The sequence below is a fragment of the Bombyx mandarina genome, chromosome A1 (genome assembly GCF_030267445.1).
Source record: "Bombyx mandarina strain Sakado chromosome A1, ASM3026744v2".
NCBI classification, from domain to species: Eukaryota; Metazoa; Arthropoda; class Insecta; order Lepidoptera; family Bombycidae; genus Bombyx; species Bombyx mandarina.
This window is the reverse complement of record NC_143234.1, coordinates 1703469-1723623: the sequence shown is the minus strand read 5'-3', so window position 1 is coordinate 1723623 and position 20155 is coordinate 1703469. Positions and strand designations below refer to the sequence as shown.

The 20155-nt window shown below is 38.8% G+C and overlaps 1 protein-coding gene across 11 annotated transcripts in view; it reads left to right on the top strand.

Moving 5' to 3' along the window:
* The window catches only part of dop (microtubule-associated serine/threonine (MAST) protein kinase dop), a 103620-nt gene that overhangs the window by 41626 nt on the left and 41839 nt on the right, over nucleotides 1-20155 (top strand). For 8 of the 11 annotated variants that reach the window (XM_089739921.1, XM_089739918.1, XM_089739925.1 and 5 more), the window contains exons 4-5: nucleotides 4193-4329; nucleotides 12495-12570. In XM_089739921.1, the coding sequence (XP_089596047.1) occupies nucleotides 4193-4329; nucleotides 12495-12570 (213 nt within the window). Of the gene's footprint in view, nucleotides 1-4192; nucleotides 4330-9442; nucleotides 9487-12494; nucleotides 12571-20155 lie in introns of those variants that run through there. The other 3 variants (XM_089739923.1, XM_089739924.1, XM_089739922.1) reach the window with 3 other exon arrangements.

Sequence of the window (20155 nt, the reverse complement as noted above, 5' to 3'; positions counted from 1 at the left end):
ACGACTGGAATTTTAGAAAACGCTTAAAATGGTGTTCACAAACTTAAAAAGTAAGACACTGCTTAAGTCTGTTTACAGTGAAAATGTACTTAATATGAAAGTCTAGACGCCCGCAAGTAATGGTATTACAGCCAGACCCTACGAGACTGCCGTAATTAATTGGATTCTTAGAAATAATGGACGCATGGTCGCTCTGCGGTTTTCATTAACATATAAAACCGAAGTTATATAGAGAAAAGTATTCATTTACAAAAAAAAAATGTTTTGATAAATAACTTAAAGGCTGCCTCACTGCTTAGTGCGAGTTTTTAACGTTCTCGATAGCGTAAAAGTTAATTCAAATTTGTATGCAGTTGGAACAGCGCCCCTAGCGGCAAAGGTAGGCAAACGTTCCAAGTCCATAAAAATTTGAGTTAACTTTTACGCTATCGAGAACGTTAAAAAACTCGCTCTAAGAATACAGGTAGCGTCGGAGCTCGACTATACAGAAATGCTATTACTACGTTTATCGGTAACTTAGAATTTTAACCCACTCGCATGTTCCCAACTACGGCTCACCACTGTGGGTAGTTCATAACCCGGTAAATCCTAATATATCATTATAATTCTTCTGTCCGTGTGTATGTTGGTGAACTCCTAAACGGCTTAATCGATTTTGATGATTTTGTTTTGTAGGTTCAAATTTTGATGTATGTATTGAGTTGGAATAGCGCCCCTAGCGGAAAACATTCCCTACGTTGTTCCAACTCCATACAAATTTTATTTAAAAAACTCTCACTAAGTACACGGCTCTATGCGACATGATAAGAAGACACGCTGCGTCGAACCCACGTAATGCGGTATAAGGTCAAGAAGAAGAACGGCGTATCGTCATCCCGCACGAGTCAGAAACATAAACTCTTATATTCTATGAATAATAACGTGTTTTTTTTGACCTTGATAATACGCACTGTCGCAAATCGCGAGCACACTAAGATTTTCGACTTCTATGTCCGTGAGTCATCGAGCTGTGTAATGCCAAAGATCTGCCTCAAGGTGAAACGTAATGACCGTATCTACGAGTAGGTCGCGTCGGTAGTACATACGGTCGAAATGTTACTGGTTTTGCACGGTGAAGGCAATTTCAATGGCGTGGTTAGTTTTGTGTCAACTGATGGAGTAGTATTGTTATAAAAGGTTATTGGAAGATTATAGGAATTACAGTGCGTAGATTGGTCACAGATGAGTCTGGACTGGCCTAAGTATTATTAAATTGCTATTGTACTCTCATAACCTTGAAAGGTTTATCTGGATTAATAGAACAACAATTGAAGTAGTTAGTTTCAAGACTTGTTACTTAAATTTAATGGATTATCCAATCACTATTTTTGTGAAATATCGTCTGTGGTATGAGCGTAACCATATTTTACTACCTAACTGCCTATTATCTAATCAATTGCTGTCGTAAGCTCTAGTGACAATTTCTACTTTTTTTTATGATTGAAGGATTACTGGTGGCCCGTAGGCCTTTCCAGTTTCACCAGGACAGGTGGGCGAGCAAAGGCTCAGCCAGAAGGAGTGGGATTTGCTAACAGCTGCCCGAGCGCCTCCGAAGCAGACCTAACAACTCAAGAGCAATTGCTTCGCCAATGAATCTACTACCGGATCGGAATCAATCGCGACCCGCTGAGAAGATCCGGCGAGAAACTCAGCGAGCTGATGCATGGGTTAGGTTGCACGCCGACCTCTTTGTCGAGTTCGACGAGTACGGTTAGCGGGGTTCCTTAGCCTGCTCTTAGTGTTAGAGCTGAAGGCGTCTAATGCAAAGGTTATTGGATCAGATGGATCCGTAAGGACGTGTCTAGGGCGTCGTCGGTAACTGGCTTCCGCGTGATCAGAATTAGGGGAGTAGTCAGTGGCGGCAACGATAAGGCGATTATCATGACGCATGGTCTTACCGAAGTACCGTTCTGACGCTGACTTCATGTATTTCCGGATTGAATTTCTACCATGAATGCTCTGTCCGCGTTTGCAAATACAATTGAATCTCGGTTCTGATAACCGATTAACATCAGAGGATTAAATTACCATGTTCTATCACGCCGTTTTAAAATCTAGAAGTTTCCTAGAAGTCCGGCAACAACTGCCAATCCTCGCCACGATCGAATGACCGAATCGCGTAGATTACGAACGAACAAAATGATATTCACAAGATTTCTATTCCAATTAAGTTCGATCAGAATCTAAGCGATTGAAGGCCACGAGTAAACAACGTAACAGGGGCTCATTGCTGGCTGGCAATCAAAGTTTGGAAGTGAACTCAAGTGGAACAAATCTGTTAGAAGTCCTTGCTGAATATTGGATACACGTGTATATTTTTATTGATTTAGTTGAAGTTACAGATATTGGCTTTTGGTCGGGAGGGAATATAAACGTCGAAATATTTTTATGGCTAACCGTTCTTAAAGCTCACCCTTTTTAAGAACAGTTAGCTGGTAGATAGCTCAATTGTTGAGTTAAGCTCGCCATTTTATAACTTTTCGCAATTATTATATTGTATTAACTGTGTGTACAATAAAGAATAAAGAAGAATAATAAAGAAGATATGTAAATGTGGTATACATTATATACCATGTAAGTTAAAACCGAAACAGTAATCAACATCTTATTTTGGAAAATCATTTTACTCTGTCTTGGATCAAAAATGTAGTATATAACCCGACTACCAGCGGTTTCCAAGCGCTATGATATGTCCTTTAAACAAAGCCTGAATAGAGTCCTTAGCGATATTCGCGTGCGACTTTTTCTTCCTACCTAATCGACGGTAGCCTAGGGGCCTATTTTTTATTTATTGCTTAGATGGGTGGACGAGCTCAAAGCCCACCTGGTGTTAAGTAGTTACTGGAGCCCATAGACATCTACAACGTAAATGCGCCACCCACCTTGAGCTTAAGTTTTAAGGTCTCATTATGGTTACAACAGCTACCCCACCCTTCGAACCGAAACGCATCACTGCTTCACGGCAGAAATAGGCAGAGCGGTGGTACCTACCCGTGCGGACTCACAAGAGATCCTACCACCAGTAAGCCATTCCAGCTACTCGCGGACCGCGCACGTACGAAAGTCCTTTCGGTCAAGTGGCTTGAAGTGAAGAAGTATCGTGACTGATTTACTACACGGTACAAGATTATAATTCTATCGTACTTATAATACGGTCATAAACACTTAATCTAACAAATTTGGAAATTCCGTAAGCCCATAAGTTTTATGTTTGAAGGTTATGTAAGATATGATCTTGTACACGCCAATTTAAATCATAATTGTAACGTTTTAAAGCTTCTATTCGCTAATAGCTTGGGAAATGCGTGGCGAAGGATCGTGATAATCAGTGGACGTCCAGACATTGAAGTTCTTTATGATAACTTGTTGCTAACGCTACGAAAATATGAAAAGCCGCTTTTATTATATGCAGGTCTTCTGTGATAAGAACTGTGCCCAGTGCACAGATTTCACTGTAAAATTGTTATATACGTCGTTGTGGCTTAAAGCATAAGGATATCATGTACCATTTCTTCGCTCAGTCCCCTCTTACATATGTCGTCTTTTACGCAATCCATCCATTTTTTCTTAGGTCTACCTCTTCCTCTTCCTCTAAATTGTAATTTATACTAATATTATAAAGAGGAAAGATGTGTTTGTTTGTTTGTTTTTTTGTATTGAATAGACTTCGAGACTACTGAACCGATATGAAAAAATCTTTCACTGTTTGGAAGCTACACTATTCCCAAATGACATAGGCTATAATCTTTTTTGAAAAAAACTTAGGGATGGGATCCTTAGTAAAACTCCAATAATATAACTCAAGGTGTAAAAAAGATACCTAAAATATTCTTTACATCGCGTGCCCTGCGAAAACTATTGATGATAGAACAAAATAATGTACTACGACTTTGTAGAACAAATTATTATTTACGAAAAGTGTCGCGACAGCTTATGTCTAACTATTATAGTTATGCCGCAATAAATGTTCTTTTATTTAAAAAAATAAAACAACGTCAAATATCGTTGAAATTTTTGTTAAAGACCCAAGCGGAGCCGGAACGGGCCGCTTGTTCCTAATAAATTGAGCTTGTTAAAATATTTGTTGAGAGTTACTTACTGTATTTTTTTCTAGAATGTCTAGAATGTTCTGGTATGTTACGTTTGTTGTCAGATCGGGTCAGGGAGGTGCAGTTCCCCGGGCACTGGTCCGCTGTCTCCGGCCGAGGGTCCGCGATGGCCTCACGCTCACCACCCGCACCCTCTGCACCACGCGCTTCTCTCGTCCAGCGTGAAACGCGGCAAGGAGCTGTGAGTACCTTGATGTGATTTAACTATCTTTTTCACTACATAGTATAAAACAAAGTCGCAAGTTCTCTGTCCCTATATCTGTCCCTATGTATGCTTAAATTTTTAAAACTACGCTAAGGAATTTGATGCGGTTTTTTTTAATAGATAGAGTGATTGAAGAGGCAGGTTTATATGTATAATAACATCCATTAAATAGTGGAGAAATCAATAATATATTACAGTTTCCGAAGCGGAGCGAGGGCGGGTCGCTAGTCTTCTATATTATAAAGCTGATGAGTTTGTTTGAATGCGATAATCTCAGGAACTACTGGTCAGATTTTAAAAATTCTTTCAGTGTTAGATAGCCCATTTATTGAGGAGACTATAGGCTAACTATATTTAATATAGGCTATAATAATATCATGAGACCCATACAAGTGGAGCACCAATAAAGAATGTTTCTATAGCCGATCGATAGTTTAAATAAATATAACTTATGTTTCCGATGCACGTATAGTAACATTTTGGCGTCAGTATGTTTAGTGAGATTTTTTAACGTTCTCGATCGCGTAAAAGTTAACTCAAATTTGTATGCAGTTGGAACAGCGCCCCCTAGCGGCAAACTTAGGCAAACGTTACAACTCCATACAAATTTGCGTTAACTTTTACGCTATCGAGAACGTTAAAAAACTCGCACTAAGCACACAACTGTGCAGTAATACAAAGTATTGCGCCATATCCTGAACTTATAAACAATCTTTTAGTCTCGGTACTCGGTGATTATTCATCGCACCTAATTTATTATTATTGAAGATAAAGTTCGTTCAACTTTATCTGAATAGGAATATGAAGATATATTAACGCTATGTTAAGTAATCGATATAGTTTTCAGCTAAGCATGGCCAGAAAACTGTTTCGAGGCTTACATTTTAAAATCTCTTTCTTATTTTTCTTTTAGTTGGACAAACAAAAGTTTGCCTTTGATACTCAGCGGCTTCGGAGCCTTTCCTACTTTCTGAAAGGGTTAATGAAAGAGACAGCAATATCTATTATATTAATACGTGAAGCAAAAATTTTGTATTAATTTTTACGAAAATTGCGCGGACGGAGGAGTATGAAATTTTCCAGCGCTATGACATGTCCTTCTTCAAACGAGGCTTGCGGAGAGTACTTTATGGTAGGCAGCGGCTTGACTCTGCCCCTGACATTGCTGACGTCCATGAGCAACGGTGACCACTTACCATCAGGTGGGCCGTATGTTCGTTTGCCTACAAGGGCAATAAAAAAAAATATATATATAGAGAAGAAGTGCACAATGCTAATATTTTTTAAAATAATGCATAAAAGATACATTAAATCAATAAAGAAAAGATTACACACACTACCACGTATTTGACACACACGCGCGTGGATATTATTTATTTATTGTCAAACTTTGGTCAAATTGAGAATAGATTAAATATTGTTTGTCTTTATTAATATTTTTCTATAGTGTAAATACAATCATAATAGTGTACAAATTTACAATTCCAATTAATTATAGTCGAATTTCGACTACTGCGGGACCTCTAGTATTTTGAAACACCCGCGTTTCGTTTTAAAAGCTTATCAAAAATTCACACTAGCAGTAACGTTTGATCTGTCAACTATCCTTTTGTTAAAGCGGTCGAAACTTGTTAATACCGGTTTGTAATTTATACGGAGCACTCTCAATAGAGTTGTCCATTGTTTGGCCATTGTATCGTCTGCGTTTAAATTGGTAATTGGCGTAGTGGCGGCGTATAGAATAACAAATGTCTGCTACAGTTTCGACTAGGGTACATAGGGCTTCACAATTTTATTCACTATACCTCACCTTACCTTTATTCACTATGCCTTAGAACTTATATCTCAAGGTGGATGGCGCATTTATGTTGCAAATGTCTATGGGCTCTAGTAACCACTTAACACCAGGTGGGCTGTGAGCTCGTCCACCTATGTAAGCAATAAAAAAAAACACTGGACAAAAACACTGGTCTAGATAGGGTTGATTCACTGTATCCCGGTTTTTTTGTTGCTTTGATGGTTGGACGAGCTCTTGGCCGTTTGGTGTGAGTGGTTACTGGAGTCTACAGACGTCAACAATCTACATTGAGTTCTTGAGTTATAAGTCTTATGTTTTTATAGTATAACGGCTGTCGCACCTTTCAATCCGAAACGTGTTACTGCTTCACGTCAGAATTATTCAGAGTGGTGGTATCTTGTAGGAAAGCAGTAGTAGTGTATTAATATCCGTATTTGGCTTGAGGGAAACTCTGGATGTCACCAATATCTAAGATTTGTTAGTATGGGATTCGAACTTAAATCTTTCGTCGTTCATAATTAAAGACATTGTTATATTGGTGTTACGAACAGCCCCTCATCCCACTGAGTTTCTCGCCGGATCTTCTCAGTGGGTCGCATTTCCGATCCGGTGGTAGATTCTGCGAAGCACTGCTCTTGTTAGGGCCAATGTTAGCGACGTCTCCTGGTTTGAGCCCCGAAATCTCACCTGCACGTTAGGGTTAACTGACATAGCCTCGCAAGGCTATCAGCTTAGGTAGAAAAAAATAGACCCATGCGTTGGACTGATCAAGTAAAAAACCTTACCAAAACCCCACTTACCCAGTGCGTGCGCTCGGGGCTCAAACCGGAGGTATTGCTAACACTAACTCTAGCAAGAGCAGTGCTTCGCCGAATCTACCACCGAACCGTAAGCGCGACTCACTGAGAAGATCCGTCGAGAAACTGTGTGTTTATGGGTTAATTTACTCGCCGAGCCATTCGTCGCCAGCGACGGGTTCGGCGAGGGAGGACGGTGACCGCCACCTTGTGAGAGCGAGCCATCATACAACGCAAGATATTTGACATATGCCTGCATCTCGCTTACGACATTTTCAAGACAAGCTTTCATATATACAAGTCCTGAACAACAACATTAGGACCGTCGGTCTACCGAGCAATATCACCCGCTCGGTGGAAAGTTTTTCGTCTTTATACCTACATCGTCTTTGAAACAGGGCGATTATTATTATAATACCATTGAGGCTTTGACCTCGTCTCACGATCGGTTCTGACATTCGTGCTGTGGTATTTACGCATCACCGCAGCACGAAGTTTCGTATTACCACATGATATTGAATTGTACTACTCTATTATTAAACACTAGCGATCCGCCCTCGCTTCGATCCGGGAACTGTAATTTATTATTGAATTGAGTATTTTGTGGTCGTCGTGGCCTAACGGATAAGACGTCCGATGCATTCGTGTTGAAGCGATGCACCGGTGTTCGAATCCCGCAGGAGGGTACCAATTTTTCTAATGAAATACGTACTCAACAAATGTTCACGATTGACTTCCACGGTGAAGGAATAACATCGTGTAATAAAAATGAAACCCGCAAAATTATAATTTGCGTAATTACTGGTGGTAGGACTTGTGAGTCCGCACGGGTAGGTACCACCGCCCCGCCTATTTCTGCCGTGAAGCAGTAATGCGTTTCGGTTTGAAGGGTGGGGCAGCCGTTGTGACTATACTGAGACCTTAGAACTATATCTCAAGGTGTGTGGCGTATTTACGTTGTAGATGTCTATGGGCTCCAGTAACCACTTAGCATCGGGTGGGCTGTGAGCTCGTCCACACAGCTAAGCAATAAAATAAAAAAAAAAAAAAAAACTTATTGAACTTTTTAAATACAAATCTGGTCCTGACTGTAACAATCACAATAAAAAAGAACTTATCAAACAAAAAATCTAATCTTTCCCCGTCTTATATTCACGGTTCACTATTTTGGCGATAATTACTTACATATAAAAGATAGATATATGCTGTATCTTGCGAGATTTTTTGTAGGTCTACTTAAGATAAACATTTCCATTATCTTCTCTATATAAAAAAATGAATTGCTGTTCGTTAGTCTCGCTAAAACTCGAGAACGGCTGAACCGATATGGCTAGTTTTGGTCTTGAATTATTTGTGGAAGTCCAGAGAACGTTTAAAAGGTATATAAATATGAAAATGCTCGGAATTAAATAAAAATAACAGTTTTGTTTTTCCTTTGATGTGTCCTCCGTCGGGCCGATTCCTTTTGTTTGTTTTAAGTTTATTTTATACAAAAGCTTAGGTCTTTTATTTATCGATTGTGGCACTACAAAGTCTGCCGGGTCAGCTAGTACTTTATATAATAATAAGTGTAACAACTCCAACGGTTTTTGAGGCGCACGCCAGAATAGCTTGGAGATGACAGATTTTTTTACTTTTTACTTGACTGTTATCGTTATATTTTTGGTAATTCACACTATATCTTAGTAAATTATAGTTTAACTGTCATTCTGATGTGTAAGCTATATTAGTGTAAAGTTTCATCAACATCCATTCAGTAGTTTTTGCGTGAAAGAGTACAAACATACATCCATCCTTACATTCTTACAAATCTTCGCGTTTATAATATTGGTAGGGTGTTGTCGAAAAATAAAACAAAAGAAAGCAAAACAATCTTAGCCGATGTCAAATGCTTAGAAAAACAAAATTAAATTAATAGTATGTACCTAAATATGAATTAACCCTTTGACTGCCCCATGTAGGACACCGGTGCCCTACGCGGTGCACTGAAGTAATTATGTTGATTTCTCTCTTCCATCTTCTGATTAAGGCACCGGAATATCTAGTAGACTCTGGTAGACTGGAATTCGAATATACTGGGCATGAATCAATTTCTAAGAGACCTAAAAGACTAAATCAAACATTAAAAACGAAAGAAGGTAATGTTAGGCAATCCAGGCGCTTAGTAATAGAAATCGACATAATTAATTCAGAGCGCCGCGTAGGGCACCGGTGACCTACACGGCAGGCAACGTGCTAAGGCTGTTAATAAAGGCTTCTTTATCTTTATCTTTATTATTTTTTTTAAAATATAAAAGCATGAAATAAATGTCTTATTAGTATTATTATACTATCTATGTTTATTTAAAATCTTATTAATTACACAATATATTTCAAAAAAGGTATTAAAAAATATTACGATTTTTAAAAAATACTATATAAAAATTATTATTACATATTGTTATTATCTTTATAGAAAATCATTCTAGAACGATAACATTATATCTAATGACACAATCGTATTGTTTACATGTCAAACCGAATCAGAAACAAGGATATGTGAGTACCGTTTATTGATTTATTTAATTACATTGCCCGTCTCGAGTTCAATGAACCGCTTGAACGATATCGCAACGTTTAGAATTGAAGTGGTATAACTTAAAATTTTTAAGAAAATGATTTTTATACTTCGAAAGATTTATAAACATGTATTTTATTGGCTTAAAAATTAAAGTGTCTTTTACTCAAGAAAAGACAAAATGATGCCTCCAATGAACACTACTCAAACTCAAAATTTTGAAATTTTCGTCTTTCACGCAAATCGCTTCACTATATTAAAATTATTACAAATTCATTATTGATGGGGTTCGAAGCAAGAGTAAATCAGCTAGTTACACAAGAAAAAACCATAAATATATCTGCGATAATAAAGATTTTATCAACTTTTTTTTGTTTAAACGCTCCTCTTGTAAACCTACGAATTTGGAGTTAGAAGTAGATAGTGTTCATTGGAGGCATCGAAAAATACTTTTTCCATTTGTTTTAATTCAAGCTCTTACTGTAGTGTAACATCGAAATCGAAAAATAAAAAAAATTAAGGAATATAGATTAGGCCACTTCAATTCTAAAGGTGCGATGTAATATCCGACGGATAAAAGGTTTGGTTTAAGCAGCATTTCGCTTAATACGCGACATTTATCTTTGTAATAAAAAATGGTTTTTATTTGGTACTAGTAATAAACAGTTTGATGTTTTAAATTGAACTTCAATTAAGTTTACTCCATTCAAATAGCTAAAGAAGATTTTTACTTATGATATGTTTTCCAAATTTTAAATATTAAAATTAAATAGCTCTCGTGTAAAGTAGCAAAAATGTGGCTTAAATCAAATTGCCTTTTACCCGTCGAATTATCGTTCCCAAAGAAAAAAACAATCGGGATCAGGTTTTGTGATCTCGAATGTTCTAAACCGAAGGTGACGTGAAGTGTTCGAAGATTACGTTCTTTAAAGATTAATTCAATTAGCTGTGACGTCACGGAAAATGACCCGGCTTAAATGATTTATTTTTTGATGCGTCTTGTTTGCGTATTAAAAATGCTATTGACTAGGCAGCTGGCTGGTTAACTAATTTGATTTTGTCTTTTATATTGATCGAGTTTATGACACTCCGAAAGTGTTTGTTTTTTTAAATTTTATTTTTATTGCTTAGATGTGTGGACGAGCTCACAGTCACCTGGTGTTAAGTGGTTACTGGAGCCCATAGACTTCTACAACGTAAATGCGCCACACACCTTGAGATATAAGTTCTAAGGTCTCAGTATAGTCACAACGAAACGCATTACTGCTTCACCGCAGAAATAAGCGGGGCGGGTGGTACCTACCCGTGCGGACTCACAAGAGGTCCTACCACCAGTAATTACGCAAAAATTGCTCGGAAAAAGTGGAAGTGGGTCGGCCACATATGCCGTCACACTGACAATCGGTGGGGCACAAAACTACTGGAGTGAAGATATCGTACTGGACGTCGTAACGTGGGCAGACAGTCTACGAGGTGGATCGATGACCTGGTCAAAGTAGTCGGTAGAGACTGAATGAGAAAGGCAAGAGACCGAAGAGAATGTGGTGTACTCGAAGAGACCTACACTCAGCATTGGGTGGACACAGGTTGAAGAAGAAAATGACACGCCTGATCGTTCCCATTGGACGCCAACTATGACGAGGGCATAGTCAAGCCGCTGCTAATTGTTGATTTTATTTAAAAAAATCTTAAGGTCGGATATTTTTTCTGAAAACAACCTTATATTTATATCTTCGTGTGCGTGTAGATGTTTGATACGTTATGGGTAATTAAAAGATGATATCATCGGATATTCAACTCTTATGTTTGTAATGTTGATTTACAGAGCTGAATACTGATAATCAAATTAAAATGTACATAGCTTATATTGCAAGACGTGACGTGATACTAACAATGTTCACTTTTCGGCAAAACGGATACAAACATAGTATTCAATTCTCATGTATATTCTAATCGTCGTGGCCTCGAAGATAAGACGCCCGGTGTAGTCGTATCGAGCAATGCGACTGTACCGGTGTTCGAATCCCACAGGCAGCTACTAATTTTTGCAATGAAATACGTAACTCATGTTCACGAATGACTTCCACGATCTTGGAAATAGCATTGTGTAATAAATATCAAACTAATTTTTTTTTTGTTTTGTTTTGGGGACGGCTTTAACGTTGTGATGTCTACGGGCTCATCACCAGATGATCAATATCTCGTTTATCAATGACGGATATACCTAATGCATTTTATTATTGCTAATATGGAGTCTATGTGGCACATGTATTGGTGACGTCACGCAGGCGGCCTGTCGTAAATAAAACTCATGCCAAATAGTTATACATGATAACATGATAAGAGGGACATGCTGTGCCGACACCACGCTATGTGGGATAAGGTTAAGAAGAAGTATTGGCACACCAGTCACTTGCAATAAATACGTATTTTATAACTCGCAGAGAAACACATTGGGTGTAGAATCTGCAGGGTTTCGACTTTGCTGGATGACACATACTTGCAAATTGGAAACATTCAAACAGTTCAATTGGTAACATGACATACGTAAGTCACGTTGCGATACGACAACATTAAGGCAAGCCACGATAAGACAGATTTTTCTATTAGCGGATATGTGGAAATTTACCAAAGGCCGGAAAGGAAATTTACCACAATTTTGACATTCAATTAGATCTCGTTATTTTGGCCGGTCATGGTCACGGGTAAACTGAAGACTCCGGGTAGGATTTTAGATACAACTGTTTACGCTCTTTCCAGTCCGGTTTTGACCGACACCTTGGTCATGTCATCGAATATCGGCGATAACATCCAGAACGACTAGAAAGAGGGTGGTTTTTTTTTGTCTGAGCCCTTTAGGTATCAGTCTTGATAATGCAGATAGCTGCGATAGAATAAAACAACTGATGTAATTTTAAATAGCAGGCGATATCTGAGGTGTCGACATTTTTTTCTTTAAATGATTATCATGTTGTCTTCTTGTCAACAGCGACGGTCGCAGGTGGTCGGTGGCATCGCTGCCCTCCTCTGGTTACGGGACCACGCCGGGCAGCTCGAGTCTATCAGTAAGTGTTCAAACACTACCGGATGATTTGGAACCAAATTAACGCATTATAAGAACTGTCTGCTTAGTGCGGGTTTTTAACGTTCTCGATAGCGTAAAAGTTGGCTCATATTTGTATCGAATGGGATCGTTTGCGTACGTTTGCCACTAGGGGCGCTGTTCCAACTGCATACTAAATTGGGTTAACTTTTACGCTATCGAGAACGTTAAGAAACTCGCACTAAGCACACAGGGGTGTTGTTAAAATTTTGAAGCCCTAATTTGTGAGCGTATTGTGATGAAGATTCATTTAAAGCTATGACAAAGCAATCTTTATTCTTGACTACCTCCACTTTTACATAACATTGACAGCTCTAACCATCGACAGTAAGTGACAAGCAAAATGATGCCGCTTTTAAAAAATCTTACAGATCTATTCAAACAAAACTACTATTTTTATTATCATTCCACATATAAGTGCTGAGAAGCAGTCGTGCGATCCAGTTTCGCAGGGTTGCGATAGCCGTTCTAACAACAAAAATACAGCCTATTTTTCTGGTTTGGACAGAGATTAGGACAACATAACCATTGCTAATCAACGAACCCTATAATTAAGTCTGTTAATTTAGGCCCTCGATACCACCTACTATGCGATATAATAGGTCAAAAATGTATATTGATAAATACTGAGGGTATTCCATCGTAAGCCACTCGACTGGTCTCCACTAATTATGTTTACGATTCGCGTATAAACATACCTTAAAAAATACAAATGTATTGTGTAAAGTGAAAATGTCTTTTACTTTCCCGATACGATTTCTCAGGCGTAACGCACCGTTGCGAATTCCAATATTTCTGTTCTTGCTTCATTTTAGATAGGGTGAAATTTTCGAAGTTTTCGTGGCCTAAAGGATAAGGCTTCCGCTGCATTCGTATGTAGCGATGAACCGGTGTTCCAATCCCGCTGGCAGGTACCGGTTTTTCTAATGAAATACGTACATAACAAATATTCACGATTGACTTCCACGGTGAAGGAATAACATCGTGTAATAAAAATCAAACCCGCAAAAATTGTAATTTGCGTAATTACTGGTAGTAGGATCTCCTGTGAGTCCGCACGGGTAGGTACAAAAAATATGACTCTTCGGTACTCTTTTTTTTTCCTACCTAAGCTGGTAATCTAGAGGGCTATGCCAGGGTAACCGGGCGAGTAGGTGAGCTCACGGGGCTCTAATCCAAGGACGGAACCTTAGGTACTCGATGCGAATGCGGCGTTTTCAAAGATAATGAGACGCCACTATGTTACCCGTCAAATATTTTCCCGGATTATAATGACTGGGACACTGGGATTCATTTGTGTACGATCCCTCTTCGTCAGTTCTGGAGCCCACTGAGTTTCTCGCCGGATCTTCTCAGTTGGACGTGTTTTCGATCCGGCGGTAGATTCTGCGAAGCGCTGCTCTGGCTAGGGCCAGTGTTAGCAATACCTCCGGCTAACAGCATAGATAGAAAAAAAAGTCAGTTCTTTTTTTTTTTATTGTTTAGATGGGTGGACGAGCTCACAGCCAACCTGGTGTTAAGTGGTTACTGGTTACTGGAGCCCATGGACATCTACAACGTAAATGCGCCACCCACCTTGAGATATAAGTTCTAAGATCTCAGTATAGTTACAACGGCTGCCCCACCCTTCAAACCGAAACGCATAACTGCTTCACGGCAGAAATAGGCAGGGCGGTGGTACCTCCCGCGCGGACCCATAAGCGGTCCTACCACCAGTAAAAAGTTCTGGAAGCGACTAAACCGTTAACGATTCTAGAAATTGTTCAAGAATTCAAATTATCAACTTTCGAATACATATCTGAGGATGAGATGTTCCGTCATCTGCACATATCGGTTGTGCATTTCTAGAATTCATTTTGCCAGCTCCTTGCTCTTTTGCTCCTTTGCTCTTTTGCCCAGCTCTGAAATGAAACACACTATGTCTCTTCAGCACCCAGACTCGTCCTTATTCAAATGCAGTTTGAAGAGACTTAGCATTTTTTTGATTGCTCAGATGGGTGGACGAACTCATAGCCCACCTGGTGTTAAGTGGTTATTGGAGCCCATAGACATCTCCAACGTAAATGCGCTACACGCCTTGATATATAAGTTCTAAGATCTCAGTATAGTTACTTGGGGTGAGCTGCGCTGTCTGGTTGCAGTGTTGACCGCGATAACCCCCCTACCTCATCCGGGTTCTGACCTCGGAGGGGATCGGACGCTTGGGCGAAGAGTGCAGGGAAGTCGTTTAGTGGGTGGGCCCTAAAATTCCTTAGGCCCGCGGTCTGCTCCCAACACCTTGCAGATCGTTAAGTCCCACATACCTCGCGCGCCCCCTAGGCGCGGGGACCTCGTTGGAGGTTCAGTCCCCGGCCCGATGGTGGTACCTACCCATGCGGACTCACAAGACGTCCTACCACCAGTAAACCAGCATATTGGCTATTATAACCTTGGCATGACTATGAGACAAGAAGTAAACATCAAAATATATTCCATCAACAGAACACAGCTACGTGATGTATATCTTTCGTCTTGTAACTAACAATAATTCCCAATAATGATGCAGTGATTTAATGATGATGCAATTAACACTATCAAGAATTTACCTATCAATGATAAATTTTTTGAAAGATAAAGTCGTGATTATTTTTGTGTTGAATGATTATTTAATAGAATATTTTGAACATAAACTGCGATTTGGGACTAATTTACGAAGTTTCTTTTCTTCTACCTTTTTTTAAATATTAATTTCGATTGTAACGCCGAAACCATTGAACCTATTTTATGAAACTTTTGTGTTTAATATTTAATGATTAAACGTATAAGCTAATATAAATTTTATCTTATCACGATGACGGGAATATGAGCTATAAAAATCCACATGGTGAGCTTCGGATTCAAGCAAGCGTTTCTTCTAGCGGTAGGACTAATCTATCACAAATGCAACTATAGATGTGTCGTACGCATTTATTTAGCATATTGCGTACGGTGGGATCACGGAGAAAAATAAACCAAATGCAAAACATTAAATGTAGATTGTAAAATAGGCGGTGGGAACTTTTTTCCTACCTCTAAGCTGGTAACCTCGGGGTTTATACCGGAGTAACCGGGCGAGTAAGTGAGCGCACGGGCCTCTAATCAGTCTGCTTAGTGCGAGGATGTTAACATTCTCGATAACGTAAAAGTTAACTCAAGTTTGTATGGAGTTGGAACGTTTGCCTATTTTTGCCGCTAGGGGCGCCTTTCCAACTGCATACAAATGTGAGTTAACTTTTACGCTATCGAGAATGTTAACATCCTCGTTAAAAACGTTAAAAAACTCGCACTAAGTGCACTCTCGGTTGGTGTGGAGGAGAATCATCTAAGGAATGAAATTAAGCGCGGTGTACTCTATAACTCACAAATATAATGATAATACTATTTATTTTTCACATAAAAATAAATTTACAATTCATTCATGAATTTTCCATAGTAAATACTTTTGTTGTATGTATCAAAATCTATGGTCTCTTTCGTTATGATGACATAGTTTTTCGCAACCTTTTTGTTTTTACCGAATAAAACATAAAATGAATGCGTTCGAAAGACCATCATGGTAATTTTATGACGTAATTTCCTTTATTTTTACACCCAGGAACACGAAGGTACAATATTGGTAATGGCGTGTAAAGACATTTTGTGTTTGGGTGGTGTTATTTATCGTCCATAACGTGAGCTTTTCAAGGGCTTGCGGCGTTTTATTTTTGCACTAAAGCTTCGAATGAACTTACCTCTACTATGTTTGTTATCTGAGCATTACAACATGTCTTTCTTCAAACGTGACGTGAGAAAGAGTATTTTGCGATAGGCAGTCGTCGTGGCCTAACGGATAAGACGTCCGATGCACTCGTGTTGAGCGATGCACCGGTGTTCGAATCTCAGGCGGGTACCAATTTTTCTAATGAAATACGTACTCAACAAATGTTCACGATTGACTTCCACGATGAAGGAATAACATCGTGTAATAAAAATCAAACCCGCAAAATTATAATTTGCGTAATTACTGGTGGTAGGACCTCTTGTGAGTCCGCGCGGGTGGGTACCACCGCCCTGCGTATTTCTGCCGTGAAGCAGTAATGCCTTTCGGTTTAAAGGGTGGGGCAGCCGTTGTAACTATACTGAGACCTTAGAACTTATATTTCTAGGTGGGTGGCGCATTTACGTTGTGGATGGGCTCCAGTAACCACTTAACACCAGGTGGGCTGTGAGCTCGTCCACCCATCTAAGCAATAAAAAAAAGGCAGTGATGTGAACGGTACAATGCCGATGATTGATCTAATTTAACTATTAAGTCGCATTTTCGTGTACTTTTTAGTTTGTATGAAATACTACCCGCGATTACTTTAAATTCTGTTTTTTTTGTAGTACCGCCATTTCACTTTTATTCTCACGACGTATTTGCACGTGCGTTTTGTGTGCTATTTCACGGAAAGCGTTAATTGATTTCAAAATACGTGAAAATAGCTCGACGTGACTCAGGACTTACCGAGAACTGGTGTTTAGTCAAGTGTTTGTGCCTCTCTGATAATGGTTTTCAGATATTTGATTTAGCGATGTGTCATATAGTTTCTGGTATTCTGAATCGTCCAAAGAAATGTGAAAGTTTTATTCGAACAATATGTTTAACGAGAAACAGGGAATGCTCGCTTCGCACTTAAAATAAGACCTTGCACAGACTAATGAAATTTATAAACCAGTTTTATGTTACGGCGTTTCAATCATCTAACCCATAAGATGTTTTTATTCCTTCGGATCTTGTGAGGTGATGGATAGTTTTATACAAGAACTCATCCTTATCTATTCCTATTGCGTAATATGTTTATTGAATTTTGTTTTAAAAACCGTTTGCTACGTGTTTTTATATTAGGTGTCGTGATGGAATCAGGGCCACAACCATGTCGTCTTCCTATGAACTTAAATTTTCTGCAATTTAAAAAAGTTGCTTCCATTTCATGTGAAATATTTTTCAGAGGGCGCTCAAAATTCTGCTGATAGCTTTAGCAGAAACGAACCAAAATTCATCAAAACAAGGGTCATTGAAAGTTTCTTAATAAATTTTTAGTTCAAATAATGCACACGAATATTACAGGTAATACAACTAAAATCATTGATTCTTTTCTTTTGTAAGATACTCCATTTTGCTTGCCCTTAAGAGTAACAACCTAGCTGGGGTGTATAAAAATACAGTCGTGACGAACTAACCCTTCACACTCGGTTCATGTAACTTCTCTTCAGAGTATTCCTTAAGCGACTTGTCTTTTACAAATGGTCTTGAGAGATGGGTCGTATGCTCGTCGACCGATGAAGGCAATAAAACATATCCTTTATCTATCGGGAAAATCGATTCGGGTTGCGGGTCCTCCTTAAACCAAAACTAAATGGACACTATCACAGATTTTATGTCATCATAGTGGCCATAGTCAATGTTGCTATCCACTAGAGGACAGGAAGGAATGGAGGAACATGGGCCAAACAAAAGTTCTTCGTAAAGGTCACGACCCCCAGCACTGAGGAACACGATACAAGGAGAAGGAATGGCTATAGAGAGCATATCTAATTATCTGGTTGTAGAACGTATTGCAGCTGACCTGGTACGACCAATTTTTGTTTGAGCTAAATGTAACCTTGAAAGCTAGAGCAGTCGGACTGTGTACAGTTGTGTGAGTGGTGACCGTACAGTTGGCTGCAAAAGTGAATGGGTGATCCAGTAAAATAACCATTTAAACTTATAATAATAGGTCTTAACCCATGAAGTTGCCGTCTTATAATACTGGCCATTTGAAACGTAATTTATCTATGGGTGACAACGAACACAAAAGAAATGTTATTTAAAAAAATTGTAATTCTATTTTCAAATTCAATCTTTGTTTATTGATTGGTGCTTTTTTATCAATATGGACGCGATAAAAACCGAAAAAAAGCGAATAATTATAGAATAAGAGTTCTTTCGCGGTAGCAATGCTGCCCAAACGGCTCACAATATTAGTGACGTGTATGAAGTGCACTCTTAAAACGGACGCACCACTCTTTATTGGTTTGAACGCTTCCTATATGAAGATTTTGATCTACGAAAAGAAGCCCGTGGTCGCTGGAAAATCAAAGTCTTCGACGGTTTAAAGGCGATAGAGGAGGCTGACGATACTCAACCTACTGTTGTGTTAGCAGCGGCTTTCAATGTTAGCATCAAAATAATATTGTCAATTTGCGTCAAATTAGCAAGGTAAAAAAACTTGATAAGTGGTGCCGCATGAACTGAACGATCGCCAGCGCGACGAATGCGTCAATGTATGCCTGGCATTACTTAACAGATACACGGACGAAGGGATTTTGGCTCGCATTGTCACTTGCGATGAAGAATGGATTTGTTTTTGTTAATCCTAAGGGGGTAATCATGTTGGTTATATTCTGGTTTAGCATCTAGGCAAAAAATCATGGTCATATCATCATAACAGCATGTTGGTCTAAATCAGCCTTTCCCAAAGTGGGCGATAACGTTCCCTTGTGGGTAAGAGACCCAGAAAAAAAATGGGGGCGATTTGTAGAGGCTTGGGAGGAGATTTGTAATTTCATTTAGGATGCCTCTTAGACACCGACTAAGCTCTCGCTATAGTTGTTTTTAAGTAGGTGAAAAAATGGGGGTGCTAAAAAATAATTAATACCCAAAGTGAGCAGTAGACAAAATAAGTTTGGGAAGCCCTGGTCTAAATGGCGACAGCATTCATCGTTCTCCTGCCTTTCTCCCAGTCACATCATGTTTTCTCTTTCGATACTCCTCTATTATATACCATTTCGTCGCATATATCGTCTTTCACGCAAATTTCTTCTTAGGCTTACCTTCCTTCCTCTGGCGCCGGCATTATTATTGCGAATTTGTACTGTAAGGAGCTTGTTCACAGTGATGGAAAAGATTGTTAATCTCGTCCGAGTCGGGTGTGTAATTAGAGGCGGTCACAATAAGAGCGTTCTGACACTTTTGATATTTTCACTTTCTCTATTTTTATTCATTTACCTCCAAGCGGTCACAGGATTATAAAAGGATTAAGGTATTATATACGCTGTTGTGTTGCGACTGTACCGTGGTTGATTTTGACCAAAATATCTTATAGTAGGCGGAGTCGCTCTCCTTATTATTACGGACAAGTACCTTATAGCTCTAGCTGAAACTGTTGCGCCTACGAAAAATAAATATATAACCTTGACAGTACTAAATAATATTGTTTACAGTATTTTTGCACAAAAGGAGATTCTTGTCGCAATGTTTTCTAATAATTCAATAATGTGCCAAATTGAATAATTGTAGTCATATTTAGGAAACACTTGAATGTTGTTTACCGGTTAAAAAAAATAATGAATATGATTAATGATTCATTCACAGGGTGTTGATCGTTTTTTTTAACAGCTATTGTAATAAAAATAACCTATCTATTTATTGTAATGCACACCTTTACTATACAGCGTGTGGTCATAGTATCTAATTTTATTGTAGCATTTATTAACGTGAATAAGTTACATGTATTGAAGTTAAGTCG